Source organism: Aspergillus aculeatinus, assembly GCF_003184765.1.
Source record: "Aspergillus aculeatinus CBS 121060 unplaced genomic scaffold BO66scaffold_31, whole genome shotgun sequence".
Classification (NCBI taxonomy): Eukaryota; Fungi; Ascomycota; class Eurotiomycetes; order Eurotiales; family Aspergillaceae; genus Aspergillus; species Aspergillus aculeatinus.
The window spans coordinates 376,608-404,505 of NW_020291500.1; the positions used below are offsets into that span (position 1 = coordinate 376,608).

Consider the following 27,898-nt stretch of genomic DNA (forward strand, 5'->3'; position numbering starts at 1 on the left):
TTGATCTGTTTTGCCTTATCATGGACTTATAGGAGGGATTTATCATCAGGTATGAGGAAATGTCGAGGGGACTGTAGAGCCGATTTACGAAGCAGGCTGGCGGCGTATGTAGCCAGAGAAACCTTGAAAACCGTGTATGTGCCATATAAAAGGCAGTTGGGCAATTTCGATCATGTTTCACTTTCCCTCTTGTATCCCTCCATGTCATGACTTGTGTAAACTGAATCTATTAAGGATTATTCGTTCGGTTGATTTGCTCGTCGACACTCTTGGCCCCCTTGACTTCGGTCAATGGGAGTTGCTGGCGGGAGAAAGGCTTCTGTTTTGAGCTCGTGTTTCGAGGGCGGTTTTGACTGGCATGTTCTGCGGTTCTTCCCTATTTCCAGGCCACTTCTGCTTATCAATGATCTACACAGGGCATTCACGCTTTTCGTTCCTATTGCGAGTGAGTCTATATTCACAGTGTATCACAAGACTGAACTAAATGAAGATTATTGAGTCTTTAGAACTATTGTTGCCCTTGGTTACACGCTCATATACTGTACAAAGTGGACCAATTCTTGAGACACTGTCAATAGAGGTGGAGTATAAATTCATCTGACATTTTTCCATAAGTCCAGTACATGCAGAGAAGCTGACTAGCTTGGTTCAATAGGGGATGCCGTTGGTCAACAATTGAAACTGATCATATCCCTTCGTCGACACGCTCATGTACGACTTGCGCACAAGCTCACGCATGTGATCCGCTGCCTCCCTATCATTCTTCTCAAGTACAAATCGGTCTCGGAAATTTTTCAACGTGTCAGGCTTAAAGCAGGGCAAGCCACTATCGAGCATCAAGGACACTATGTGAGAAAGTTTGGCGCTGTACGGCCTCGACGCAAGAAAAGCCTTCACGACCAGCGATTCGAACCACATGTAGGGCTGAGTACTAGTGGGGCTGTGAGAGCCACTTCCAGAGCCGCCGCTGGGGGAAGTATGTGAGTGATTATTACCACTCATTACAGCAACCATCTCAGATGTCAATTTGAAAGGCGCGCGCTCAAAGCGCACGCCCCCTGGTGCAATGTCGAAACAAAACCCGAAGTCAATATGTATGATGTGGCCTGCATCGTCGATCATGATGTTTCCATTGTGCCGATCTTTGAATTGAAGCAAATAGGAGATGACGGAATAAGCAGCCATGCTCTTCACGAAGTTTGTGCGTGCCTCTTGAAACCGTATAGAATCCTCTCCACCGTACTTAGAGATAAAGTAGTCATATAGACCATTCACAGCTTCACGACCCAGCATATCACGCGAAATTGAATTTGGAAGAACATCGATAACCCCACACCCAGGAGCCGTGGAGGTCACTCGGTAAGGGAACACCCATACGTCAAGCCCGACGCTTGCGAATATGCTTCGAAAAGCAGCAATCATCTGCAGGGCCAACATGTCTTGACGACAATCGTCGCCAACCTTGAAAATAGCTGATTGCCAGACTTCGTAGGTCTCGTCGTTTGACAGACTCTCCCCCGAGATTGACAAGTCGCTGCAACATTGTGCAAGTGAGCGTGTTTCTTTGTGGGTTCCTTGTGCTTGTGCCCGAGTCTTCTGAATTCTGAAGGTCGCCATGTATGGTGCTTTGGCATGACTTTGCAGAGGTTTCCCAGACTTGCGGTCGATACCCACGACAACGCCCTCAGGGTTGCTTGGAAGGTATACTCCGACCTCCACCTTGATCTTGCGAAGCTCTTCTTCAATCTTCTCTTTCTTTTCAGCCTTACTTCTCTTTATATACGGTCGGAGCTTGCCTGAAATGCCAGTAATCTCGTTAAAAAAGGCAAATTCCCTTTCGTAGAATTCACGTTCCTCATTTGTGAAGCTTGCAACCAACGCATCCATAAATCTGTCCAAGGTTGGCTTAAGTGGATCCGGCTGCGAACAATTGTCAGTCCTCTCATACCCGTGGTTGCTCGACGTTTTATCAACTCACGATCTGCGAATCCTCGTCCTTATAAGAATTTGCCTTCATATTCCAGATAACTTGGTGGGCGAACAATTGAGACAGCTTAGCAGTTTCCAGTATGTAACGTTCGACATAGCCCAGGGAATCGTATCTCAAAGCTTGGACTAGTTGTGGGACAAAATAGAAGCGCACGTCGATGGGATGACTCTCTAGAGCCCTCATTGCATATTGTAGTATGAAGGCGTGATTGCCATAAGCGGGCAAGAAGTAGGTCAAGGCTTCGGTTGGATTGACTGAAGCCCAGTAAAGTAGATACTACTCACGTTAGCTTTACCGAATTGACTAGGGCCAAACGTTGAACTTGCCTTCAGTTGACTCGAGACGTCAGTAGGAAGATTGGTACCGAACATCAGCTCCAGACCTTCAGGCTCGTCAATCGCCTTCTCTGGAAAATTGAGCATCAACCAGCGAACATCATTCTTGAGCTTCGCCGACGGAAATCGGGTTGACAGCTGGACCGCCAAGCCTGGATGTTCATTCCAAGCGAGTCTTAAAAGGGTCGTGGCTTCCTGGCTGATCATTAGCCTTATTTCAACTTTGGCCTCCAGCTTGAGTGTTTTAGAGTAGCGAACCTCGGTAAGGGATTTGGGCGAGGATGACTGTGGGCTCGTGTGCTTCCGATCGGAGTCCAGTGGGTATAGCCACACTCTAAGGCGGGATCTCTCATTCTCTATAAAGACATGGAGAAGATCCTGTTTTGATTGCAATGATCTATAGACCCCTTGTGTCTGGCGAGAAATGGCAGACACCCCCTTTAAGGCAGAAATAACGTCGCGGAGGATGTTGTCTTCAGCCTTGATCTGGAGGCGGTTTCCTCCAAAAGACCATCTGAATTTCAAAGATTAATGAACGCGCTTAACCCGAGAGATCGCATGTGAAATACCTTGGTGAGGTCTTGAACCAGGTCAAAGCAGCTGACAAGATCTGATCCTTCAATCTCCATTGGAAATGTGCATCTTGTGAGCTACAGTCACCCAAAACTTTAAGACTAAACAAGATAACACGAAAGTGCAGCTCTCGCGCTAAAGGGTGACTGCTAGCGTGCAACAATCCTGTCATTGTCGCGTCAACAAGACGGCAAAACAAAGGCTGGGCTTGAGCGTTTGCCAGCCGAGTGGCATTGAATTGGCTTTCAAAGAACTCAAGGACTCGCAAGTGTGGCATGAGCTTCTCCTGGGCCCTTTCCTGATTCCGTGTCGCCAGAGTCCTGTCGGTGGGTAACAATTCAATTTTGCTAAAGAATGGATCCATACAGCTTTTTCCAGGCTGCGTTAGCATAGGTGTGTCTGCCTTGTCATAGCTGTATACTCACTTGAAGGATGGATCGAACAGGTTCCTTTTGCGATATATTGACCTTTCCCATGCCCCCATTATTTCAGATAGCAATTTGACACACATCTTGGGATTCTCATGCATCACACTCAACCAAAGAGACGCCCCGATGTCAATTGACTCTTGCGAGAATTGTTCGAAGGGCACTATGACTAGATAATGTGCAAGATAAGCATGGTTCTCAGCGTCGTTACTCACTAGGGCAGCAGCCTGTCGCAGTACATTCCGCATTTGTGTGATAGGAACGTTTATTCCATCCCTCAAACGTGTGTGGAGTTTAGAAAGATTATCTTCCATGGTTTTAGCCATGATCAAATTAGAAGAACCTGGTGCAGAGCCATCAGAATCTGATGTTGGTACATTAGCAAGAAAACACCGAGCTGCGGGGGAAGCCTAACCAGAACAAAACTCTAATCCTTGCACGGTGCCATCGACACTTGATGTCCCCGATAACTTGTATCGCTCGCGTGTGGATAACTGGGATATAAAACCGGAGGCTATGTTCAATACGCCACCAACACTACCGTTCTTGACAGATCCTGAGAGAAATCAGTTACATGCGTGGCGGTGCATCTCTACCACAAGAGATGATCTGGCAGGCAAAGGATGTATTGGAACGTACCAAGTCGTTGATTACTACTTGGGATCAGCGCACCCATTTCCAAAGCGAATGACCGACCCAGAGAGATCTGGCCGTTTCCGCAGTTGTCATCAGAGACGGAAAGATATGCCTGTAAGGCAGGGTTAGTTGCGGATTGTAGCCAAATATTGTCGTCTCATACCTGGAGAAGTCCTTTGACGTCTAGAGGTGAGATACTCATGACTGCGATCACCCACGTCCGGGCACGCTCTAAAAGAACTTCCAGTGTCCTCTCTCTGAAACTATAATTGTCGGGTAGATTGACTCGGACAAGACCAGTAGGAGAGGTGAAAGATGGCTTCCACTCGTACTCGTCAAGTTCGCCTTCGAAACAAGACTGCCACATGACAGTCAAGAGCTCAAGCAGAGCAAAGAGAGATGTCCTTTCACACAGAGCGGAAGGACACTCTCGCATTATTTTGTCTGCGCAGAGGACGGCAATATTCTGAACTCGTTCAACACGATGGCAGCAAGCAACAAAGAAGCCAGCAAGCTCCCTGGATAGGAACGGCACAGAAAACTGCTCCAATTTCCCAGCAAGTGTCAATGAAAGATGGCAAGAAACAACCTTCTCAGCGATAGCACCCATGCAGCTAGCCATTTCAGCAGTGGCTAGAACAGGGTCTCTGAAATAACTGAGGATTGTCGTGCAGTTTCCCGACAAAGCGCGAAGACTTTCAACTAGCAATGTAGCGCTAAGAAAAATCACCCGCGGATAGCTGAGGCGTTTGACCTCAACCTCTCGGCCAGGTAGTTCAAGCATCAGCTTCCTTTTTTGGTCTAGAATCCGCTGCTGGCTCGATCCGCGCCTGAGCATCGTATTCAGCTCCACGTCGCTCTCCAGCATGTCCATGCGATCTTCGGAGACGAGAGGAGGCGAGTGCCTGGCAAGTACGCGCAGTTCCTCGCAATGATGCTGGGCGACAGCAGAATTGAGCGTTATACCGTGAATCGCAATGTTGAACCAGGCATCTCGGAAAAGAGCCAGCACATCTTGATCATAGCACATTTCTGATCGCGAATTTTTTGTTAAGTCATTTCCTGAAGATACAAGCAACGCCAGTGGTTTCAAAAAAGGGCCGATATCGTCAGGGGCGAGTAAGATCTCCTTCTGATGGTCATGGTCGATATCAGTAGCGGCGCCTTTGTTGACCACACCTTCGAGCAGGTGAATAAGATAAATCTTATACAAGACGGAGTTTCTCGTGAGCGTGCCGGAGATAAAAGCCAGTGCGCCCTGCACGGCTTCGGCAACATTCAGGTAGCCTTTTGCGACACTGTCCTTGTAGGCGCGATCATAAAACTTCAGAAGAAGCTGGAACTCAGCCGGGCCAGTACTTAAGGACAATGCAGCAGATTCTTTTATGATATAAGCATCCACTGCGATATTCACCTTCCCTATTTTTTGCAGTAGCATTGACTGTGCCAAAGCACTTATTTTTCCATCATCACATTTACTTGCAATCGTCACAACGGCTTGTATAACTCTACCATAATGTCCTGTTTCTCCCTCGTCACAAGCCGAGGAAATAGCACTATCACTCAAGCCTCGGGACAAGAGAGCAAGCGTGCTCCCATGAGTTGTCCCGTCACCTAGAAGCTGTAGTTGATGGGATTTGTCTGAGCCGGAGCCATGACTCAAAGCGTTTCCCAGCGAATAAAGGGTTGTTATGACTGCGTCCTGGGAAAGAATACTTAGAACATGAGCAAGACATTGTGCAGCAACGAGACTAGTCGAACGAGCGGACACGCTTCCATCGACGATGAATTTCAAGAGGGACCGACTGCTGAACGATGCGCTGCTAGGGGATAGCCGAGAGATAATCGCTATGCTTTTTAGCGTAGTTGTCGCTAGGTCTGGGTACGACATCTGATTCGGGTCTGCAACCGTCGCCTCAAGCCACGAAAGGAAGTCTTCGCTGTTTGTGGTATCCTCGCTCACGACGATACAATTGAGGTAGCCAGTAAGGGCGAGCCTTTTCACGGAAAAGGCAAGCCGCTGCTGCCAAGGCGAGCCAAGCTGTAAGTAGTCCGATCCATCTTCCAGAAGGCGCATTTCCTCCGCTATGGTTGTTGCCAATTTATCGACGAGGGCCAATTCGGCGTCATTGAGAGACCTGGTTGATTGACGGCCACCAAGATGCTCATTCGGAAGGTCTTCGACTGAGAGGTCGTGTGTCCCGTTCAGAGACACAGCGCACGATTTGACAAAGTGTGCCAAGCCTTTTTGTAACAACATGGCCCCCAGAGGACGTCCATCGGTAGCATAGCGGTGAGTGTATCGTCTCCAGTCACCCACAAAAGCATCGGGAACACTTGGGTTGCGCACCGTGGAAGAAGCGGTCTCCACGGCTATCATGTATTGGTCCGAGAGTAATGAGCGTAATTTTTCTAGAAGCTGAAGTTTCTCATCGGTAGAACAGAATGAAGCGAAGCGGGCCAATGCTTCCATGAAGCCGACAAGAGACATGGTGATTGATAAGATACGGGCTAGTTCATGCCAATTCTCGTGTCCTGTTGTTTCAGGTTCGTAGCGCTGAGAGGGCGCAACGGCATCGATGGCCTCGGCGCAACTTTGCAAGTATGCGCTGAGGGCACCAAAGACAATAGTACGCAGCCCTGCATATTTAGAGCCCAATGATAGGAGAGCCAAGGTAAGATTATGAGTGAGCGCCTCCCACGGAGAAGGTCTCACGTTATGCAGAAAGGGCGAAGGACGGAAGGGCTGGCTGTGCGATTCTGGAAGGTATTGACACAGCTGCGACGCGATCTTCGATGCATTTTGGGGAGTGGCGGTGAAATTCGAAGCTTTACATAGGGCAATTATCACGTCTAACTCTCTGGTACCCTACCGGAATGTCAGTCTTCATGGTCCTCAATGTACTTACTATATCGGGGCGAAGCATACCATGGAGGTCCGTGATGAACCTTGGCCTGGCAGGGGACTGCCAAGTGTAGTCTCTGGCCGATTAGCATGCTGTATCAACGGTTGCGAGATGCGCTCAATCATCGAGCCCGCATCGTGTTCTGGAGCTTGGGCTGCTAGCGTTGCAAGCTTTCCTAGCGCAGCTCGTCGAATAGCTGAGGGGAGCCTACGAGTTCATCAGTATCTGCGGCATATGAGTGGATTGTGGCCGACCTACTCGACCATCATGAAGATGCTCCTTATGAATTGACTTAAGAGCAGTCGTGATTTATGAGTTCTCTAGGTCGACGTGGTAGTTACACAGAGCAGTGGCTGCAAGGCTAAGATAGCAGCAGAGAGAATACGGGGTAGCTTGCGAATTCATATATCGCAGGTAGTTAGTGCGTATCTGGCAGTTGCACTCCGTAGGTGGATCCAATATTACGGTGTACTGTACCTCGGCCCGTAGGTTAGTAGTTAGACTCACCTAGTTACTAAGTGCAGTACGGAGTAATGTCCATGGAGTCACACCCCACTACCCCTGAGGGTTTCCGCCCCCTACGTACTTGGTCAGCCTCAAATTTGAGGGAATTTGTTCAGCTATAAAAGCTATGAAAGCTAACAATCACTACGTAGACAGACGGCTTATAAGACATCCGAAATTAAACCATGGCACTATGTAGGCCATACTGATAGTGAGCTCACAACAACGGACGGGCTCTTGTAAAGCAAACTTCTTATGATTGGACGTTGTAGTTGGTCTTTCAGCAACAGATCGTGCGTTAACGTCCTTAATTTTCACCGACTTATGCTTTATGGCTTGCCCAATCAGTCTTCTATAAGCTCTCTCCAGAATCCCGCATTAAAAGTTCTGTAGGTACACACTGTACGATTATCGCTCTCAGAACAACTTACTTTGGAGACTACCTGCGGAGCTTACTCGTATTAACGTATATCCGCATACCGGATAAACTGGTTACCAGAACGCGTTCTGGTAGTTGACCATCATCATATCTGCTTTTCTAGCTGGATTGTTTTCACATGAGTAGATAAACTAGGACTACAAGTCATCCCAATTTACTTCATCCTGTAGTGTGCCATTAGCTTGTCTATACAAGATTAAAGCTTGGATGAAGGTCTCAAGCGCAGCGGAGAACGACTTCCTCGATCAGTCACACACTAGTTGCAGCTTGATTTGCATTGATTGCCTAACAGCAGGTCCACGGCAGTATCTCCCCCATTTATGAGTGTTTCAGAGTCCCTTGAATTCCATCACTCTCTCGCTCCTCGCCGAAATTGAGCCAGTCGGCCCGCCATCTCCTTTCCACATCTCCTAACCTTATCTTCCTTATCTTTTTTTCCCTTTCTCGATCTTTCTTTTTCTAATCATTATCTGGAATCCATTTTGAGCTCTTGCTTTCCTGCCCCTTATACAGGTGAATGTAGCAGGCCGAGGGTTCTGGAAAAGCAGCAACCACATTCCCGCCGTACTCCCAGCTAGTCTCAAACAGAATCTTAGAAGGAACCAGTCTTGTTCAGACCATGAGATCTGAGGCTTTTACATGCAAGTTGAGAATTTGATATGATGTAAAAGGCGGAACAATGACACCACAAAATGAGAGAAGCTCTCTCAAGCGCGGAAGGGTACATCGATCTACCAAGTCCGTGCTAATACCTTATCACGCAAGGCTAATTGATTGAAATCTCATTGTAGGTACACAAGGAGCATGATTCGAAGCACCTCAAGAAAGCGCGACGGTCTGAAGCATTACCACCACAGCCAATTGATCAGTTATACCTACCTACGCCTATAGTCCAGCAGGAGTTGAGCACTAGAAGCGACGATAGAGAGCTAGCTGGAACCGCGAATGACACAAAACGCGTCCAACAGTGTACTACGCCCTTGAGTACTGGGTTTCCTCAGCCAAGTCCATCCCCGCCTCACGATACACAGGCCCTCTCTCAATTTGTTTATCCACCTAGAGCATTTGCCGATGAAGTTGAAGACGAAGCTGCGGAAGGGGTTTGGGGTTATCTCCTTCCCCTCGATGATAAGGCTCCATCCTCTCTGGTTTTGCGCAAAAGGAGTGGATGTGGGAGCCATGAGCTTGGATCTAACGGAGTCATGCAAGGAGAAAAGGGACATCGCAAGGAGCCTGAGTCAAAGAATAAGCGAGCGAGTTTGCAGGCACCGGGAGGCTATCTTATAGGTCGCCATCGTGAGTGTGGTCAGTAAGATATGATGCCATGTCCAATACACAGATTACTAACAAGAAGTCAGATCTTGTCCTAAACATTCCCACTGTGTCCAACCGTCACTTTCTGTTGTTCCCTGAGAACAAGAAAGGTGATTCAATTGCTATCCTAGAGGATTTGTCTAGCAACGGGACTTTTGTCAACGATGCAATTGTTGGACGTAACCAACATCGAGAACTAGAAGATGGTGACGAGATCACAATTCTCGACCAAGCACGCTTTGTTTTCAGATATCCTCGGACAAGGGATACAAATCGCTTTCGTCAACAGTATAGAACTCTTCAACAACTTGGAAAAGGACATTTCGCTAGCGTATACCTTTGTGTGGAACGAGCTACGGGAATACATTATGCGGTCAAACTGTTCGAGAAGCGTTCAAGTGACTCTCAAAAATCACAGGCTGACGCCTTACAACAAGAGATTGGGCTTCTGATGGGAGTCAGTCATCCGAATCTTCTATGTCTCAAAGATACATTCGATGAGAGTGATGGGGTATATCTTGTACTCGAACTTGCCTCGGAAGGAGAGCTTTTCAACCTGATCGTCAGCAAACAAAGGTTCTCGGAAACGGAGACTCGCCATATTTTCATCCAAATATTTGAAGGTCTAAAGTACTTGGTATGTGTCAGATGGACCGTTGTTTTATCATTCCTGGGTTAGCTGATGATCCATCCGTGTTAGCACGATCGTGGTATCGTTCACCGAGACATCAAACCAGAGAATATTCTCATTGCAGATCAAAGATTGACAGTAAAGCTTGGAGATTTTGGACTGGCCAAGATAATTGGTGAAGATTCATTCACAACTACTCTGTATGTCGTACATACAATATGTGATTTTGATAAGCATATTTGCTAATCTCCAGTTCTTGTCTTACAGATGCGGGACGCCAAGCTGTAAGATACCCAGATACCCAGTTCCTCATCTCTCACTTCGAAATTCAAGCTCACTCTCTAGATGTCGCGCCCGAGATACTGCAGGAGTCTCGTCGGCGGAAGTACACTAAAGCAGTTGACATTTGGTCACTTGGGGTAGTTCTCTACATATGCCTCTGCGGCTTTCCGCCATTTTCCGACGAACTCTACACCCCGGAAAATCCTTACACCCTTGCACAACAAATCAAAATGGGTCGTTTCGACTACCCATCACCATATTGGGATTCTGTCGGGGATCCGGCCTTGGATCTGATTGATAAGATGCTCACGGTCGATGTTGACAAGCGCATAACTGTCGACGAATGCTTGGAACATCCATGGCTTACACAAACTTACCCTAGTTTATCCGACAGTACGGATGGGCTGACCGGCGCATTGGATAAATTGGACTTTTCCAAGCGTAAACTCGCGCGCGAAAGAACGCTCCTCAGTCATATCAATGATGTCAGTTTCAACGAGTGCAAGGAGCGCAACGGTGCTACCGTGCGGGTTTTCCACAATAGCCATATTGGGAAACGTATTCACAATCACCCTGCCAAGGTTATCAAGGGTGGAGAGGCCTGCGACAACAACAGCGCACCTAAAGACTTCATCAATCTTGGGGAGCAGGGAGATCCACTACTATTTACGGATGAAACAGGGCCCAGTCATGAATAAAGGTAATTGTTCTGTGGCGTTTATCTCAGCTCCCTCATGTTTCAAATCAAAGTCCTCCTGCATACAGGATTACGATCCAATGCTTACATATTGCTTCTGTGAAAGCTTGTAGCTGTCACAGAATGCTGCAAATTAGTTAATTCCTTGATAGTCATTTCCGACTGGTAATTTCTCGCATGAAACCCCCTCTTATAAGAGCCTTAATCTCTTCATGTAGCAAGAAATTTACCGCAGTGGACCTGGTAGAAATTCGCTTGTACGTATGGATCATTGTTTGAGCCAGGGCCTGTCAGCATAGGTGATCTATCGAGGTCTATTGCCAACAACATCCTTTGCAAATAGGTTAACATGGTTTCTATGGGTAAGATTACAGCCTACACGTATGGCTTGAATTGTTTATTCGCTGGCGGGACTAAGCTATGGTGGTGATCTCAGGAAGGCATAAACTCCCCTCCCTCGAGATGTTCTAGTTTCTATGCAAGGTACAAAGGACTCGCCTGGGATCGAATCTGGAATTTCATGCCTGCCTAAGCAGCAACTACCAAAGACCTGCCTTGCCTCTGTCTCTTAGGTACGTGAGGAGTTTAGCACTAGTGTACTACATACGTATGACGTAGTATAACTGTTCCAGTTACAAGAATGAGCGAGGGGCTCTTTGGCCCGCCCCCACGCGATCTGTAGTGCTGGGTTCGAGGTGAGTCGCCGGCCCAGCCTACGGCATGGGGCTTCGGCGACAGTAGAATGGCTGCGGCATCTGCCGCAGCAGCAGAATAAGGCGGTGAAAAGGGTTAAGAACCGAACCAGAGGCCAAGTGGAAGTAGTTATTCTTTACCTAGTCACTGCCCCGATAAGTCAGGGGTACCACTGGTGTTAAACCCTCTTCAGTAGGCGGTATGGTTGGTTGGCTTTCTAATCTAATAGGAATACTGGTGGTATTGGAATGACGGCTGGTGTCAATAGTGACTATTACACACGCAGCAAATGTTAATACAAGATCAGTCATGATCTCACCTTAACTACCAACGGCTTAATTAGTAAGGGGAACGCGTTAAATAAGTTAAAGACACCTCGTAAGATTCCAAAACCACCTGGCTAAGGCTTTCAATAACTTAGTCTATCCTGGCAGTATTAAAATAAAGCTTTTTAATACTGCTGTGTAGTATATGTTATCTATAGCTATACTAGTACAAGTATATTAGTATTCTTAGGACTTTTCTCAGACCGAAGGTATTGCTATCAGGGTCTTTATCGGAGAATATCTTCTATTATCTTTTTAGTAAGATTTCTTAGAGTTGAGACAAGTGCTGTAGTTAAAAAAAAGTTATATAATTAGTAGCTGCACGAATAGAAATCTAGCATTGCTTATACAATAGACACTTCTAATGTATTCCCTGTCTTACCGCTTTATGGGCAAAGGCAAGGACGGTGGCTTTGGAACCTCACGAGGTGTCTTTAGCGCGTTCCTTAACTAACTAATTTCCCCTTAGTAAGGTAGTGCTAAGTAACTAAGTTAGTGGCTAATACCATACCCAATCAATACACAACAGATCCCTGTACAGTGGCAGAATCCGCGCTCAAGTCAGGGCTACTTTTTTCTCAGCCACAATCACCCTACACGCTTCTCTTCGCTCAATTCTCACCTTGACATTGCTCAGGATCACCTTCACTACTTCTACCGAGGAAGAGCTCTGAGACCAATCTTCTACTATCTCCGGTTGTAGGGGCCTCCTTATCTGACACACTGCACAATTATCCGGCCCCTGGTTCTGTCTCACAACTGCTAGCACGACGCAGCCATGGGCTTTCTCGCGGTCTTACTCGATACTATATGCAAACATTGCACAGAGTCTTCGAGTCTGGTCATCTTGGGAACAACACTGCTAGCCCTACTTGCTGTATCTATCCTGCTCAATGTCTTGGGCCAACTGCTTTTCAAGAATCCGAAAGAACCACCTGTAGTGTTTCATTGGGTGCCCTTTATTGGCAGTACGATCAGCTATGGCATGGATCCATACAAATTTTTCTTCAAGTGCCGTGAGACGGTATTTTCATAGGTCTTGGTCTTCTGGGTAGTTCATTTGCTAACTCGCCATCAGTACGGTGACATATTCACTTTTGTTCTTCTTGGCAAAAAGACAACTGTCTACCTTGGGACTAAGGGTAATGACTTCATTCTCAATGGCAAGTTAAGGGATGTTTGTGCCGAAGAGGTTTATTCGCCCCTTACTACCCCTGTATTTGGGAGCAATGTTGTGTATGACTGCCCAAATGCCAAATTAATGGAGCAGAAGAAGGTAATCAGACACATCCAGATGAAGACTGTTCTGCCGCTGACAATACGGAAAATAGTTCGTCAAATTCGGCCTCACCTCCGACGCCTTACGCTCCTATGTGCGTCTGATAACCGATGAAGTGGAGGATTTTGTCCAGAATTCCCCGGCTTTCCAGGGTGCTAGCGGTGTCTTTGACGTGTGCAAAATAGTTGCTGAAATCACCATCTATACAGCCTCACGCTCTCTTCAAGGCAAGGAAGTTCGAAGTAGATTTGATTCCACCTTTGCTGAGCTATATCATGACCTCGACATGGGATTTGCGCCAATCAATTTCATGTTACCCTGGGCTCCTCTTCCCCATAACCGGAAACGCGATGCCGCACAGAGGAAAATGACAGAAACATACATGGAAATCATCAAGGCCCGTCGCAATGCTGGAACTGAGAAAGACTCCGAAGACATGGTATGGAACCTGATGTCTTGCGTGTATAAAGATGGCACTCAGGTTCCCGACGAGGAAGTCGCGCACATGATGATTGCTCTTCTCATGGCTGGTCAGCATTCGTCAGCTTCTACGGCTTCCTGGATTGTCCTACACCTTGCAGCACATCCGGGAATCATGGATGAGCTCTTTGCTGAACAACTCCGTGTCCTCGGCCCTGATTTGCCGCCTCTTACATACGAAGGCCTGCAGAAGTTGGATCTTCATGCGAAGGTGATCAAGGAAACATTGCGTATACATGCGCCTATCCATTCAATCATACGTGCGGTGAAGAACCCGATGCCTGTGGACGGAACACCATATGTGATTCCTACATCCCATAATGTTCTCTCATCACCTGGTGTGACGGCAAGGTCTGAGGAGTATTTCGTCAACCCGCTAAAGTGGGATCCTCACCGCTGGGATGAGGACCTTGCGTCTAATGCAGAAGATGAAGAGAAAATTGACTATGGGTATGGTCTTGTTAGCAAGGGCACAAACAGTCCTTACCTTCCATTTGGCGCTGGAAGGCACAGGTGTATTGGTGAACAATTTGCCTATGTACAACTTGGTGCCATAACAGCGGCTTTGGTAAGGTTGTTCAAGTTCCGCAATTTGCCCAATGTAAAGAGTATCCCTGAAACAGACTATTCAGTAAGTCTTCTTATACCCGGACACCTACTTTCTATTTTACTTACTGGGCATAGTCACTTTTCTCGAAACCCGCTGGAAAATCGTTTATACATTTCGAAAAGCGTGCTCCTCCGAAGAATTGATATTACTGCTACTCTTATGCCTCAAAACAAATGATAGCAGATAATAGTAGATGTATATTCTTATTACCTTATTAATAATTATGCAGAACTAATAGAAGACTCTATCTAATATTCATTAGTTAATTATCATGAAATAAGAAACAATCACCGGGCCCGCTGTTAACTGCGGCTAGGAAGCCTATACATATCCTACGAGTCAGAAACACCTTCAAACGTATTGACTACTTGGGCCAAAGCATTGGTTTTTCTGTTCAGTCCATCGTGTACAAGATAGCACGAGTATGATTTATAAAAATAGTGCAACAGCAGTATAACATGAATGCCTATAGTACATGCAGCAAACTTCGGCGCAAGGTTGTAGAAAAACAGGAGGAACAGGTGTACCACAAGCTAATGTGGACTTATTCAAGAATTTCTGGGTTTTTAGATAGTCCCTTTCCGCCTCTCTTCGCTCCTCCGTTTCGCTCTGACTTCCGCACGCCTTCTTTCACCACCATCCACCTTGACTCCAAGTCGATCCTCCCACATACCTTCCTTCAACTCGAATAAAGCTGCGCTGCCTTTGGTGCCCTTGATCGGCTGTAGGAAAGGGCCCCTTATAGTGTTGCCGTGGTGAACTTTCATATATGCGATCTTTTTCGGTGGCTGAGATTGGTTGTGGATATATTCTTTGGCATCTGGTGGCAGGTTGACAACAATCTTCCTCATGCCTGGAGAGGAATTGGCTGCATAATCTGAGAGTCTTGCGGATGTGTGGCTTTCGGCGACATCCTTTGGCTCCTTCGGGACTTCAACCACCCGCAATTGTGCTGTACCATTGACAACGTGCTGCAAGTCACCACCGGGACCGAAGATTCCTCGTCTAAATTTCTCCCTTTTGCGGAGCAAATACCGCCGCTGGCTTGCAGGTTCAATACCCAACTCTTTAAGCTCTTGTGAACTAATGGAAAACAGTTTGTCCCAAGATGGCAGCTTGCTGGTGTGTTTATTCATGCCACGGCCAATTAGTGTAAGGAAAGTCTGGACGTCTGGGACAAATGGTGTTGGCGATGGTATTGCAACAGAAGGCACTTGTTTGTGAAGGTGCCGGAAGCATTGCTTTCCGACGGTAATAGGTCGCATTGCTCGCAAGGAGAAAAGATATGGACTGTGCATCGCCATTGTAGCTGGGCCGATCACTCAGTCCGGTCAGGATATTATGTCGTAAACTTGAGAATAGTAATGATAGGCAACAATCTGAAAATATAACTGAGCTGAGAGATCAAGGTGTTTTATTGAAACTCTAGTCCTTTCTGAAGACTTGCTTGGCAGTTGGTTCTCTTCTCCGGGTCGGGGATAATGAGGAGAAATTTTGGCGGCATCAGTTCCAGCCAGGATCAACATAACTCCGAAACTGCCTTCCTGGAGATCTAGCTCGAGATGCCAGATCCACTGTCATTCAAGAACATAAAATCCCTTGACTTGTGTCCAGTTATCTATCTAGTCAATCTTGACAACAATCTAGACTTTGGTGGGATTTTCTACTAATTCTTTCTTAGAGACAACCGGACGTTGCTACATTGTAGTAACAATGGCTGTTTCTCCTTTGATCCCGAACCCTGCTTCGCATGCAGCCAAAACCACTGATGCGACAAGAGAGTCAGAGGTAAATGGCTCTGAACGCTCACCATACAAGCACAATATGAAATATTCCTCTCATGTTACCAACGAGCGTGAGATTACCGAGCAGTTGAACGATGATGTAAGACACAAGTATATTAAAGGTATGATTTTGTACCTCATTCTCTTGAATGGTTCTATGCATCCTTCCCTGTTGCTTGCATTACTACCTTGTCGCTGTACTTGGCGGTTAATGATGAGCATGGTTGTTTCATAGATAAAAGGCTCGGTGAAGGTACCTATGCTGTTGTTTTCCTCGGTCACCTTCGAACAGATCCGTCCTCGTTCGTCGCCATCAAAAAAATAAAGGTCAATGCAGAATATAAAGATGGACTTTCCATGGACGCCATTCGAGAAGTAAAATACCTGCAAGAGCTTTCACATCTCAACATAATAGCGCTTCACGATGTCTTCTCATCAAAGGATCAAAATCTCAATCTAGTTCTCGAATATCTACCGCGGGGCGATCTCGAGATGCTGATTAAGGATACAAATATTCACTATGGCGTCGCTGATATTAAGGCTTGGATGGGAATGCTCGCCAGAGGGGTCTGGTTCTGTCACGAGAATTTCATATTGCATCGGGATATCAAGCCTAATAACCTCCTCATTGCGGCAGATGGGGAAGTGAAACTCGCGGACTTTGGTTTAGCTAGGTCGTTTGCTGATCCCTACTTGAATATGACCCATCAGGTCATTACACGCTGGTATCGTCCCCCAGAGCTGCTCTTTGGTGCCCGGCAGTACTCGGGGGTTGTCGATATCTGGTCCATGGGCATGGTTTTCGCGGAACTCCTCCTGCGAGTTCCGTTCGTTGCAGGAAATACCGATCTCGATCAAATTACGAAGATATGTGAAGCTTTCGGGACCCCGAATGAGGACAATTGGCCCGGTGTAACCAAACTACCTAATTATCTGCCCGCTGATCCCAACCATGTCGTTCCTCTTCAGGGCCGAGATTTTTTCCTCAGGCAATTTCCGACAGCTGGTCCTGTCGGCGCAGATTTGCTGATGTCCATGTGCAACCTGGATCCTAGGAAGCGAAGCACAGCTTGCAGGGTTTTGCAACACGGCTGGTGGACTACTGATCCTACACCAACCGACAAGAAAAACCTTCCTCGCAAGATCGATGGCGTTAAGAAAATGGGCGCAGACCTGACCAGGCGAGGGGGGGAAATCGAAGATTCAACATTCAAGAATGCGGCTCGACAGCTAAATTTCACTGCGGCCAGAGACTAGCTTACGATTACCGGAACAGACTCGATGAATCGAGGTCATTCCAGGCAAATTTTGAGGAAAGGCATCTACTGTAACGCGCGAGGTCATTTGTCTACCAGTGGGCTAAAGTACCTAAGGTCTATCTACTACAGAAAGCCCAATTTCAGGGGCACACAGTCATGCAGCAGATATAGATCCTATTGCTGTTACCTGGTATTCCGACCACTGGTAAAGTGCATGGAGGGAATTGATAGCGCCAGGATAACAATGAGCTTGTGTTCCTTCCTTCCCCCCTGACAGAGTCGGTGTTTTATAGCTCTCCCATATAATACCACCTGAATCTGGGCTAGCGATTGCGAGGATCTCCATCCGCTGTCAGTCGTGATATCGTCACCAAGTAGCAAAAAAAAAAACCTAAGACAGCGTCCAGCAGCGTTCGACATCGATCTCTGCTGACTATGGATTCTTTCTTCTGCACCTTTTGATTAGATGCTCGCTATGCCGTAGGTAGCGTGGTTTCATTTTTCAAGTCTACGCCTCGTATGGCATCAAAATCCATGCGTGGGGGTATGCATCTTGTCCGGTATATTTTGGCTAGTAGCCGCTTTGGATACTGTAGTGCACTGTACTATACAGAATGAGCCGAAGGGCACCCCTACTTGACAGAGAGAGAAGGGAGACTCATACTAATTACGCGCAGCTGGTAAACAAGCATTTAGACAAGCTGGAGTTTTTACATTCATGTGCTCATGAGCTAAATCAAGACCAAGAATAGTAAGGTAATGGTCGAGCATGATGGAACAAGTCGAGGGCCTTTTCTGGCCAACTCATGGGAAACAGAACCTCCCAGTCTCATGATCCATATATGTCCTCGCCATCTGCAGAAAATAACGAAAAAGCCCCTTGAGAGTGTTAACCGAATGGCATCTGATGCTCAGTCCTGGGTAAAGTACAGAACAGTACAGTACAGTACAGTTCTCACTCACTCGTGTGTACTGTACATACATACTAAAAACACCAAAGTGGTCTATATGTCAGGTGCTTGTCATTGCTTAGTTAACAGTTATAACATAATCGGTAAGCGAGTCGGCTATATAAGCCAGTCGGCCACCTATATATTATATATACAAAGCTGATTTTAATCTTTGAATAGTTCAATAATCTTAGAATATATACTTTAAAAAATCTATAATATATAATTTAAGAACTTACTTTATATAATAAATTAGTTTATTTTCTTTTAAAATCTATTCTTTACCAGTAGTAATTCTCTAATAGAATATTATTTTTGTAAGATATATAAATAGTATATATAAAAGCTTATAAAAATAATTAAAACTTTTTATTCTGTAAGTAAAAAGATTATATATATATAACTTTTAATATTCAGTTTTAAAAAGATTTAATAGAAATTTGTAAAGATAATATAATTTAAAAATCAGCTATTTTATATATAATATATAGGTGGCCGACAGGCTTACATAGCTGACTCGCTTACCAAATACGTTAAGGTGATCAACTGCACCCGACCCACTCTCCACTTTCCCAAAGTAAAGGCGGAAAGTCCAGGGCCGTCCCTTCCTACCTCATCAATACCTCGTAACCAGCCAGGTACGGTACGTGTACAAGGCCCAGGAGTTGGTTAACAACTTAAGAGTCGGCTCCAGGTACCCGTACCGCACCGTGCACCCACCATAGTACTCCGTACCGTGTCCTATCTATCTATGGTACCTCAGCTGACTTCCATGTCAGTTTGCCCTGAGCAAAGGACTTAGGTCTCAAGTCAAGCTTGGTTAGTTAGTTAGTTGGTTATTTAACAAAGTCAAGTTGACTAAGCTAAGGAGCTTAGCAAAGAAGGAGCCTAAGGAGGAAAGCCCTTCTCATTCCGAGGTCCCTGCCATTGGAACCCTCATGGAGTTCAACCCTTTCTGCGCCAACGCTGGCGTTCAAGGGCACCCATGATTATTAGTGCCATTACGATTACCACTGTACGGAGTAGTTAATAGTTACTAGGTAGTTACTCATACTGAATTATGAGTAGATTACTAAATAAATACATTACACATTGCTGCACACCCCTCTCCCCCGCCGCGCGCGCGGTCTAAAACTCACTTAGAGCTCATTAAACATCCCGACTGATCTACAGTCGAACCCAAGTTCTTCTCCGTCCACACTATAATTTCCCGTCCCTCCGCCCCTTATCTGCACATTCATGCTTCTCTTTCCCTACATCGACTATTAGATGGCAACGTACCGATCGATTCATGTTCACTTCATACAACAGTAGTCATCTGGTCTGTCTCAATTTATGCCAATCACCAATACCACATGGTAACAGTTAAGCTCCTGGCAACGTTCAATACCGCCGAGTCGCGGAGCGCGCAAAGGTGTTTTTGAGCACCGCTCGGTAATCCACGGCCGCACTCTGCTGACGGTCCATGTAAGTCCGCATAGTTGCATTTATATCCTGCCCCTTCTGAGCGATGCTATGGTCCTCGAAGATATCTCGAGATTATCTAGGTGTAATCTTGGATCAGATATGTTCATATGGTCCCCGAGCACAGTGTCTCATGTCCAGTCTCTGCCCCATGTTATACAATTTCAGACACTATCATCCTCCTATGTCTCCAGTTTTTCTAATCAAGCCTTGTTCTCCAGGCACTGCTTCCGAACCACCTTGAGTGTGAGATCCAGGGGTCTTTTCAACGTGCATGGACGATACAAGGAATACTTGTTGCAAATCGCCGTCGCTCAAGCCGTGCTCGAAGATTAGAATCGATCGACTAGGGGTCTTGCTTGATTGATGTCGATCGTTGATCGGCCTTTCAAAACGTCCTCATGTCTGAATTACCTCAACCACCCCAGCCCACCGCCAGCTCTCCGGCTCCTCAACTTTCTGCTCCGAGGTCACGAAAGAGCCTAGCAACTTTACCGCATACTCCAAGGACTCTTTCCTCATCCCAAGCTTCCTCGAGGATGCGCGCTCCCTCCAGTCCTAGGTCAAGTTCTAGCAGATCCGTGCTTCATAGTCCAACAACATATGTCGGTCCATCGAAGTCCCTTATCAACACCCGGGTTCCCAGTAGTCCCGACACATCATTGCGAAGAACGGTCAGTATCGCGGCCTTCCCTCAGCCACCTAAAGCTGGAAGTCGCCCTTCGACTGCGTCCTCGATCTCAGGAGTACAAGGTCTACGACCTTCCGGAAGTCTCAAAGAACGGAAAAGCTCCAGACTCAGCACTAGCACGATCAGTAGCTACCGAACCTCTAAGACAACATCCCTCATCCACGGAAACGGGGACTTGAAATCGGCTCTGAGTTGTGAGATACGTGACATAGATGCTTCCCCTCCCCAAAGCAGAAGCTCTTCTGCACAAGGATCTTATTCGACAAGCGCAACCACATATGAGGATGGTGATGATGCAGCCGGCATTTTCAAGTCAATTGTTAGGTCAAAGGAGAACAAGGATACGACAAAGGGAAATGTGATCGTGAGCGTCCGAGTACGACCTGATGGCGGGGGGATGGAAGCAACAAAGACACCTGAATGGACGGTAGATGGGAGGCGAGCAATCATCTCCTTCAATGGGAAAGAAGGTGGCGACTATCTATATGGTATCCATATCTTGCAAACCCCGGACTCGGAGTAATGGTGTGCTGATCCCTACTCCAGATAATGTTTTCTCAGCCAATGAAAACAATGCAAAGGTGTACGACGCTGCTGCAAAGCGTCTCGTGAGGAGAGTAATGGAAGGCTATCACGGTACAGTATTTGCCTATGGCATGACCGGAACGGGCAAGACCTTTTCTATGCAAGGAACCGCAACCTCCCCAGGAGTGATTCCACTGGCGATTACAGACATATTCTCCTTCATCAGAGAAACGCCGCACCGGGAGTTTTTGTTGCGGGTGAGCTACCTTGAAATCTACAATGAGAGGATAAATGATTTGCTTTCAGCGTCAGTGTCCGGTGCGCCGTCCACTGCCCAACAAGAAGAAATCAAGTTACGTGAGGATAGCAAGAGAGGTGTATATGCGACTCCATTAAAAGAAGAAATTGTCCAGAGCCCGACACAACTTCTTCGCGTCATCGCAAGGGGAGATCATGCGAGAAGGACTGGCAGCACCCAATTCAATGCTCGGAGTTCACGAAGCCATGCGGTTGTCCAGATCGTTGTTGAGAGTCGGGAACGAGCACCTGCAGGTTTATCCCAGGATAGGCGGTCAGGTCTGCTGCCTGGGGGGGTTAGGGTGTCCACACTCAGCCTTATCGATCTTGCTGGATCAGAGCGTGCTGCTGATGACAAAGAACGACGAACAGAAGGTGCCCACATTAACAAGAGCTTACTGACTTTGGGCACGATTATCTCCAAACTTTCGGAATCAAAGGAAAAAGCCAGTGGTGCAACTGACAAGGAAGGCAAGCATCTGCCTTATCGCGATAGCAAGCTCACGAGACTGCTGCAGCCGGCTTTGTCAGGAAACTCCTTGGTCAGCATTCTCTGCACGATTCAGCTAGGCAGTCCTACCAAAACGCATGCTGGTGAAACCCTCAATACCTTGAAATTTGCAGCTCGAGCCAAGAATAGCATTGTCAGTCATGCTAAGAGAGCAGAGGAGGCAATCGGAAGTGGTGGCACTGACACAGGGAGTCGGGTTCTTCTAGAACGCTATCGTTTGGAAATCCAGGCTCTCCGTAATCAGCTCGAGTGCCAGACAAAAGCACAGGTTGAGAAAGAACTCAAACTTGAAGAACAGCAGCTAGAAAAGGAAGCGCATGCTCGTCACGAAGAACAAATGTTAGAGATGCAGCTGGCTCGGACAGCGTTAAAGGAGCGTATAGAGCATCTGAATCGCCTTATATTATGTTCTAAGTCAACTGGAGTGAACAACCACGGGGGATTTCCCTCCCTTGGTAGGCTTTCCAGACAATCCGCTTTCGATGCTGGGACGAGATCTCTGCGGTCTTCAGTTAGTCAGTCTACATTGAGCGCCTATGGACAACCGTCAAATCGCCCGATGTCTCTCATTTCGGTCAATAGTTATGATCCCGCAGCCAGTGCACAACTCGCGGGCTCTTTGCCTCATGAAGATGATGAAGAGAATATCGGCGAATTCGCAGATGGGAAGGCAAGTACCCAGCAACAGATTGCGGCCCTTCAAGCTGACCTCAATGACAAAAATCGATACATATCCACGTTGGAGAGGCGGTTGTTGCAAGCACGCCGCTCGAGTCATTCCCGTATATCAATAGGCATGAAGTCTAGCAGTCCAAATGCTGATTTACCTGATGCAATGGCTTTGCTGCGGGAAAAAGACATGGAAATAAATGAACTTCGTCAACAATTGGACGATAAAGATCGAATGCTCACAGCGCTCCGTTCTGCTGCTCGACATCGGGATCTTGCGCACATTGCCATCGATGCCTGTGGGCCTGGAATAAAAGAAACTTTGCCTCCCCGCCACAGTCTCGTGGACAGTGACTATGCCTTGGCCTACACTCCAGATAACAACTTCTCCCCGCGGTTCGAAGGCGCCCCCGACGGGAAGCGGAAGAGTATGGACGAGATGTCTCGAATCCTTGATGAGATGATTCAAGATCGTGTTGAGAGCGGTCAATTGATCAAAGGCTCGCGTGGTAGTGTTCGTGTCGTTACCAGCAGTCGTCGAGCATCGGAATCGGTACCCGGAATAGCGAGTTTGACTACGAGCAAGGCCGATGAACTACGCCCTAGCCAGAGCACTCCAGCTTGACATTTTCGCACTATCATTTTGGAATACCGGAGAACTCTGCTCGCCAGGGTGAGCACCTAGACGCCTCTCGAACAATTTATCAATGACAGAGAGTGCACTGGCCTTGAAGGCCCTTCGGGGATCAGTGCTGTTCTAAAAGCAGAATTGGTCCAACAGCTCCTCGATCTGATCACCTCGTACAACCCTATTTTTAATTCCATCGAATCTCAATTGGTTTTTGACGCGCAGTGAAAGGCCCCGCCATTTGACAAGACGAGTCGCTGCTTATAGATCGAAGAGATCAACGCGTCGCCTTAAGCTTACAGACCCCGCCCCCAGGAATTAATCCTAATTTATGCTCTTGTTGTTCCAAAAACACTATTCAGTGCCATGCACCGAGCTTTTGGGTTTTAGCGGTCGATTTTCCCTTTCCAGGCTACCCCATGTCAATACGATCATAGGAGCTTTGCCTACATGTCGTCAAGGTCGGGTGCTTCTTCTCTCATTCATGTCGCACATGCTTTATGCCCAGTCGCTTCATTACTCTTCTGTTCTCCATCACTTCCAGATACCCATTCTTGTCCCCTTTTCGAAGCGATTCTGGCTTTTGATACATGCTATATTCCATTTATATTATCATCACCACCATCATCATCATCATCATCATCAATTCGAACATAAAGATGTCCAGAGAAAATATAAAATTTCATGATTTAACTAAGGCATCTAGAAGCTATCGACCATTAATTGAGCCAGTTGGCTAAATGTAGAGGCTATACAAGCGATAGCCCAAATCTGCAGGTGTTTACTTGGGATTTGAACCTCACACGTAGTCAATTCTTGTCACTGAGATTCTGGGTTGGTGTGTCCATCATGAAAAACACCAGTACATTGGGCTTTGCTGAAATATCCTGAATATTTCTTTATATATTCACTCTGCTATTACCACACTGCCAGAACTATCATCTTAACACCTTATGCAACAATCTCAATGTCGGATGCTCTATCTTTAGCATAGAAATCTTTCCACTGCTCCCACAGTCTTTCTAATTCCTGCACATACATCGTGTGAAGTAGATCGATGTATTTGTCGTCTACCTTCTCCCTGTCCTTTTGCTGTTTTACCCTGATAGGGCGACCAACCACAATATTCAATGGCCGTCGATACGGCATCAACCCAACATCATAGTTGAAGATACCACGTGCATGAAATAGGGGAATTGTGAAGCCCATCGCACGTTTAACAAGCATCTGAAACTTATGTATGATAGGGTGGTCTTCAGAGCGCACTTGCTCATAAAGGTCATTCTCACCAAATGCTAGTATTGGCACAAGATCAGCTCCTGTACGTATGGCCAACTTGATGAATCCTTTTCTGCGCTTGAGCACAAGGCGCAAAGTGTGGGGAAGAGCATCCAGTGATTCACGGGCACCACCGATGACAATTGTGATGGCACGACCCATTCCTTCACCATCAGTTCCTCCTTTAGTAAGGATATTTTCACATGATTCGCGGGAGACGCTGGCTATGCCCATAGCAAGTGCGTACTCTCTGTAGAACGGAATTCGGAAGTTCGAGTCAAGTGTCAGTAAGGTGTTTGTGATTCCAGGAAAGAGCTCGGAGAACCCAAGAGCCTCGGTAGCAAACGCTGCGAAGGCGCCGTGTGATATGATTCCATGTGGATGATATCCGAAGATATATTTCCTCGTTGGTGGAAGAGGTTCGGATCTATGTAAGCGGGCTGGAAAGTAAGACGCATACAATCTCCAGACACGGAGGGAGCGCAGAAAATTGCAGCGACCGCCCAGGCTGCCTGATGTTGCAGCTGTCGAAAAGAGAGAGATGTAGATCAGATAGGGTATCAGGACTGGCCATGAGAGCGGGATGGCACATGAGAAAAAAAACATCGTCAAAAAGATAGCAATTGTTAAGGTATGGCAGAGAACCACAAACGTCTGTAAGCGTCTTTCAAGGCCGATATTCAATGGTGCCCAACGGATTCTGGTTCTCCAGTCAGTAGGATTTCTTTTCATACAAATGACGAGAACAAATGCCCCCAAGAAGTTTTACTGAAAACATTTACATACCTCCTTTCATGTCCAGCCCTTTTGATGCTTCGGGCATGGTCAGAACCACTATCATTACTGGAAAAGTCATCACGAGTGATCATTATCGGCGACCGCTGCAGAGATGATGGTTGTTGCTGTGCTAGGCTGTCATTCCCAGTCCCAACAGGGGCACAACTCCCAGAATTAGACATCGGTGGCTTAACAGCACGAATTGAGCTTGGTGCTTGTAATTTTGCGAGAGGAATAAGCTGACATATAAGCTCAGTTCGGTGATCGAACTTTGACAATACAAATCTGGAATGAATGTGTTATGAAGCATGGACAGTAAGATCATAACGGCCGGTGACGGTTGGGGTCAACCCACACTAGTAATGATGTAAGTGTCCACCCACTCCCACTATAGACTAGGCCGAGGTATGCGCAGAGTACGGTACGTACTGTACCACATATACGCAGCACTGTCGTTTACAGCACCTTTGATTGCGTGACCTTAGGCACATGTGAATACCACTACAATCAATGGAAAAAACACACAGGAAGCGCCGAAAGAAAATTCTAGCCAATCCGAAGCTACATCAACGGAAGTACATATACTGCCAATCAAAAATCTCCTCTAAGGCTACACTCAGTAGCATCATGATGATAGGAACAGACAACCATTATGAAAATGTGTTGTAGCGGAGCTCGATCGAAGACCAGATCTTGCAGCATCACGCCGAGCGCATGATCATGTTGCCAACAGGCGCGTAGAGATATAATCAGATTGGGTATTTGAGTAGTAGGAGAAATTCTAGACGAGCCTCTACACTACATGAGTCAAGAGGAGACAGGGTCATTCAGATTATGACTTGACCATAAATATCTGAGATTAAACCAGTAAGCATAAGTGACCATGTGATGAGGCAACATTCTTACCTCATTTAGAGATTTCTCATCGAGAAGAGCTCTCTTCTTCTGTGCAATGTGACGGCTTCTGAAAACATGCCTGCCCATCGGACGGCGCTCCCTTGATGGCAGAGACTTTAGTGTCGATGCAGGCATTTCTGTAGGTGAGTCACGATTGGACTCGTCTTTTTGATCCAACGTCTCTGTCTTCGTGTGTTCGAAACCGCTATCTTCTTGTCTTTCTTTGTTCTTCCGTTTCTTGGACATTTTCTTACAGGAGGCCTGGTTGTCTGAGAGTTGTCTTCCACAACTGCCATTATCCTGACCTTGAGTACTGATAGGAGATGCCTTGAGGTCCACAAAATCGGGACTTTCGGGTCCTTTCTGGCCATCAGTAGCAGTCTTGTTAGTCCTGCGCTTCTCAGTGTCTGGCTGGATTTGAGCTGGCTCTTCAAATTCACGGACATCGGCCTTTTCCTGAACCAGATATCCACCACTAATGAAGTTAACTGACTGCCATCTGCTGGCCGCATATCGAGCCAACTTTGCATCCTCACGCCTCTTCTCCTCGATCCCCAGTTCTGCATCTGACTTGCCATTTAAGCGTCCCAGCAAGCCTCTAAACGCATCAAGACCAGTGGGTTCATCTAGTACGTCCCGCCTCGGTCGCGCACCAAGGCCAAGTGTATCATCTTTGATAGTAACGCGGATATGAGACGCGCTTGCTGTGGTGAATAACTCAGCATGTGCAGCATTTCGTGCACCCAGAAAGCTACCCGGGGTCCATCCCTGAGAACTGAGAATCTTGTGCCCGAAGCCAGTTGTTGAGCGCGACCAATTTGTATTGTTAGGATCGTGTGAGATCTTGGATTTCCTAGGCAATGGACATTAGACCAGGTAAGACGAAGAAAGTAGACCCTACCTACTTTCGGGGTGCAGCAAGACCCATTTGCTAGATCAAGATGGTTGCTCGGCCCGGGGGAGGGGGGGTCCTTTTTCTTTGTTTGAAGTATTTGTTCACTGTTGATTGTTGAGAGAAGTACTAACTAAACCACAAGAAAAAGAAAGAAAGAAGAGAGGGAATTAACTTTTTGGAGGGAAAATGTCCTCGGGTGTTTGCAGGGATAAATGGAGAGATTGAAAAGTAATACTCCACACACGATAGGAAAAAAATCTAAATCTCAGGGAGATTAGATGTAAGACTTGGAAAGAGTGTTGACCGCCTACTGACTTAGGGAGCTTCCCCCCACCCGGCCATATCCATATTCCATGGTATAAATACTGCTGGTCACTAGGCTCAGCTCAGCTCCAGGCTCCTCCAGGCTGGAGGCTCCAGCTGGCGCCTGCCTGATAAGGGCAAAGCGCGACACGATAACTGGAAGTGTTCCTCAGATTCCCGATCGGGGAGGCGGTAGCGGAAGCACAAGGGTGCGATAAGCTGTGCTCAGGGGGTTATAGGATTCAACTCTTTTCCGTGCTTAGAGGCCTCCCGGAATATACTTAGCACAACGTGGCCTCTTCTGTATACTAGATTGTGATTCATCTGCTTGCCTCCTTCAATTCGCTCCAAATGTCCTCTTTTCTCTTATTATAAACATAACAAGCCTCTGTCCATCTGAAACATTCTTTAGTGACCCAGACATTAAGGCCAAAGTTAGCCCAAATCAACCGTATTCAGTGGCACTATGGTATGCTATAGATCTATGCAGTGTGGTGTCAAATTGGCATACATATGGTCTTGGATACTGATCTCAAATTGCAGGCTCAAACACCACAGCAGAGAAAGGCCAATGAGAGGTATGCAAAGCATGAAGCCGCGAAGCGTGGCAAAGGAGGGGTGATGGCGAAGCCAAAGCAGAACTCACGGTCTCCAGTATCTACTGGCTGGATTGGTATGTTCCCATTAGCCGCCATGCCAATGATCATCTGGTAGGGCTAAAAAAAGTTGACAGTCATCCTTGCGTTCGTTGTTTGTGGTGGAATATTTCTCGAATTACTGGGGATTGTGCCTCGGTTATGGTCCGCTCTTGTCACGAACTTTAGTCAGTTGCTGCAGTAGGTATAGA

At 46.8% G+C, this 27,898-nt stretch overlaps 9 protein-coding genes across 9 annotated transcripts; 5 read left to right on the forward strand and 4 right to left on the reverse strand.

Annotated features, from left to right (window-relative positions):
* Positions 1-522: 522 nt before the first annotated feature.
* Positions 523-7,280, reverse strand: stt4 (1-phosphatidylinositol 4-kinase STT4). Its single transcript, XM_025645717.1, has 11 exons — positions 7,127-7,280; positions 6,892-7,075; positions 4,126-6,831; positions 3,966-4,074; positions 3,742-3,882; positions 3,324-3,690; positions 2,895-3,266; positions 2,584-2,839; positions 2,317-2,520; positions 1,979-2,266; positions 523-1,920 (listed from the first exon to the last, which is right to left on the reverse strand). Exons 1-11 carry the CDS (start codon positions 7,135-7,137, stop codon positions 649-651), a joined length of 5,910 nt encoding a protein of 1,969 aa, XP_025502847.1. The 5' UTR covers positions 7,138-7,280; the 3' UTR covers positions 523-648.
* A 1,210-nt stretch (positions 7,281-8,490) lies between these two features.
* On the forward strand, positions 8,491-10,736 carry BO66DRAFT_412471 (CAMK family serine/threonine-protein kinase; the record flags this gene model as incomplete). The annotated part of the gene is made up of 6 exons (XM_025649356.1): positions 8,491-8,553; positions 8,603-9,116; positions 9,170-9,762; positions 9,826-9,956; positions 10,024-10,040; positions 10,102-10,736. The coding sequence occupies 6 exons, from the start codon at positions 8,491-8,493 to the stop codon at positions 10,734-10,736; spliced, it is 1,953 nt and encodes a 650-aa protein (XP_025502848.1).
* Positions 10,737-12,352: 1,616 nt separating this feature from the next.
* Positions 12,353-14,376, forward strand: BO66DRAFT_421312 (cytochrome P450). The gene is made up of 4 exons (XM_025649944.1): positions 12,353-12,778; positions 12,833-13,030; positions 13,086-14,144; positions 14,198-14,376. Exons 1-4 carry the CDS (start codon positions 12,533-12,535, stop codon positions 14,264-14,266), a joined length of 1,572 nt encoding a protein of 523 aa, XP_025502849.1. The 5' UTR covers positions 12,353-12,532; the 3' UTR covers positions 14,267-14,376.
* A 153-nt stretch (positions 14,377-14,529) lies between these two features.
* BO66DRAFT_392839 (mitochondrial 37S ribosomal protein mS41) lies at positions 14,530-15,571 on the reverse strand. Its single transcript, XM_025647617.1, has one exon. It carries the CDS (start codon positions 15,425-15,427, stop codon positions 14,690-14,692), a length of 738 nt encoding a protein of 245 aa, XP_025502850.1. The 5' UTR covers positions 15,428-15,571; the 3' UTR covers positions 14,530-14,689.
* A 103-nt stretch (positions 15,572-15,674) lies between these two features.
* kin28 (TFIIH complex serine/threonine-protein kinase subunit KIN28) lies at positions 15,675-17,519 on the forward strand. The gene is made up of 2 exons (XM_025650468.1): positions 15,675-16,029; positions 16,143-17,519. Exons 1-2 carry the CDS (start codon positions 15,837-15,839, stop codon positions 17,162-17,164), a joined length of 1,215 nt encoding a protein of 404 aa, XP_025502851.1. The 5' UTR covers positions 15,675-15,836; the 3' UTR covers positions 17,165-17,519.
* A 2,462-nt stretch (positions 17,520-19,981) lies between these two features.
* BO66DRAFT_439726 (putative kinesin family protein (KipA)) lies at positions 19,982-22,898 on the forward strand (the record flags this gene model as incomplete). Its single annotated transcript, XM_025651174.1, has 2 exons — positions 19,982-20,759; positions 20,818-22,898. The coding sequence occupies 2 exons, from the start codon at positions 19,982-19,984 to the stop codon at positions 22,896-22,898; spliced, it is 2,859 nt and encodes a 952-aa protein (XP_025502852.1).
* An 847-nt stretch (positions 22,899-23,745) lies between these two features.
* Positions 23,746-25,300, reverse strand: BO66DRAFT_392843 (diacylglycerol acyltransferase type 2A). The gene is made up of 2 exons (XM_025647618.1): positions 24,966-25,300; positions 23,746-24,879 (listed from the first exon to the last, which is right to left on the reverse strand). Exons 1-2 carry the CDS (start codon positions 25,136-25,138, stop codon positions 23,853-23,855), a joined length of 1,200 nt encoding a protein of 399 aa, XP_025502853.1. The 5' UTR covers positions 25,139-25,300; the 3' UTR covers positions 23,746-23,852.
* A 65-nt stretch (positions 25,301-25,365) lies between these two features.
* Positions 25,366-27,116, reverse strand: pxr1 (telomerase inhibitor/ribosome biogenesis protein PXR1). Its single transcript, XM_025644770.1, has 3 exons — positions 26,759-27,116; positions 25,863-26,706; positions 25,366-25,809 (listed from the first exon to the last, which is right to left on the reverse strand). Exons 1-3 carry the CDS (start codon positions 26,779-26,781, stop codon positions 25,789-25,791), a joined length of 888 nt encoding a protein of 295 aa, XP_025502854.1. The 5' UTR covers positions 26,782-27,116; the 3' UTR covers positions 25,366-25,788.
* Positions 27,117-27,148: 32 nt separating this feature from the next.
* On the forward strand, positions 27,149-27,891 carry BO66DRAFT_376748 (RAMP4 family protein; the record flags this gene model as incomplete). Its single annotated transcript, XM_025645718.1, has 2 exons — positions 27,149-27,724; positions 27,785-27,891. The coding sequence occupies exons 1-2, from the start codon at positions 27,565-27,567 to the stop codon at positions 27,889-27,891; spliced, it is 267 nt and encodes an 88-aa protein (XP_025502855.1). The 5' UTR covers positions 27,149-27,564.
* Positions 27,892-27,898: the final 7 nt, after the last annotated feature.

Excerpts from the sequence above, each read along its gene's own strand:
- stt4 (XM_025645717.1), bottom strand. Across the intron at positions 6,832-6,891 it reads GTTCATCACGGACCTCCATG|GGTACCAGAGAGTTAGACGT; the intron begins GTATGCTTCGCC and ends ACATTCCGGTAG. Across the intron at positions 2,267-2,316 it reads ACGTCTCGAGTCAACTGAAG|TATCTACTTTACTGGGCTTC; the intron begins GCAAGTTCAACG and ends TAACGTGAGTAG.
- BO66DRAFT_421312 (XM_025649944.1), top strand. The coding sequence starts at position 12,533 with ATGGGCTTTCTCGCGGTCTTACTCGATACTATATGCAAACATTGCACA. Across the intron at positions 13,031-13,085 it reads AATTAATGGAGCAGAAGAAG|TTCGTCAAATTCGGCCTCAC; the intron begins GTAATCAGACAC and ends TACGGAAAATAG. Across the intron at positions 14,145-14,197 it reads TCCCTGAAACAGACTATTCA|TCACTTTTCTCGAAACCCGC; the intron begins GTAAGTCTTCTT and ends TACTGGGCATAG.
- BO66DRAFT_392839 (XM_025647617.1), bottom strand. The coding sequence starts at position 15,427 with ATGGCGATGCACAGTCCATATCTTTTCTCCTTGCGAGCAATGCGACCT.
- kin28 (XM_025650468.1), top strand. The coding sequence starts at position 15,837 with ATGGCTGTTTCTCCTTTGATCCCGAACCCTGCTTCGCATGCAGCCAAA. Across the intron at positions 16,030-16,142 it reads AAGACACAAGTATATTAAAG|ATAAAAGGCTCGGTGAAGGT; the intron begins GTATGATTTTGT and ends GTTGTTTCATAG.
- BO66DRAFT_392843 (XM_025647618.1), bottom strand. The coding sequence starts at position 25,138 with ATGTCTAATTCTGGGAGTTGTGCCCCTGTTGGGACTGGGAATGACAGC. Across the intron at positions 24,880-24,965 it reads AGGGCTGGACATGAAAGGAG|AATCCGTTGGGCACCATTGA; the intron begins GTATGTAAATGT and ends CTGGAGAACCAG.
- pxr1 (XM_025644770.1), bottom strand. The coding sequence starts at position 26,781 with ATGGGTCTTGCTGCACCCCGAAA. Across the intron at positions 26,707-26,758 it reads GGTCTTGCTGCACCCCGAAA|GAAATCCAAGATCTCACACG; the intron begins GTAGGTAGGGTC and ends TCCATTGCCTAG. Across the intron at positions 25,810-25,862 it reads ATGAGAAATCTCTAAATGAG|ATATTTATGGTCAAGTCATA; the intron begins GTAAGAATGTTG and ends GTTTAATCTCAG.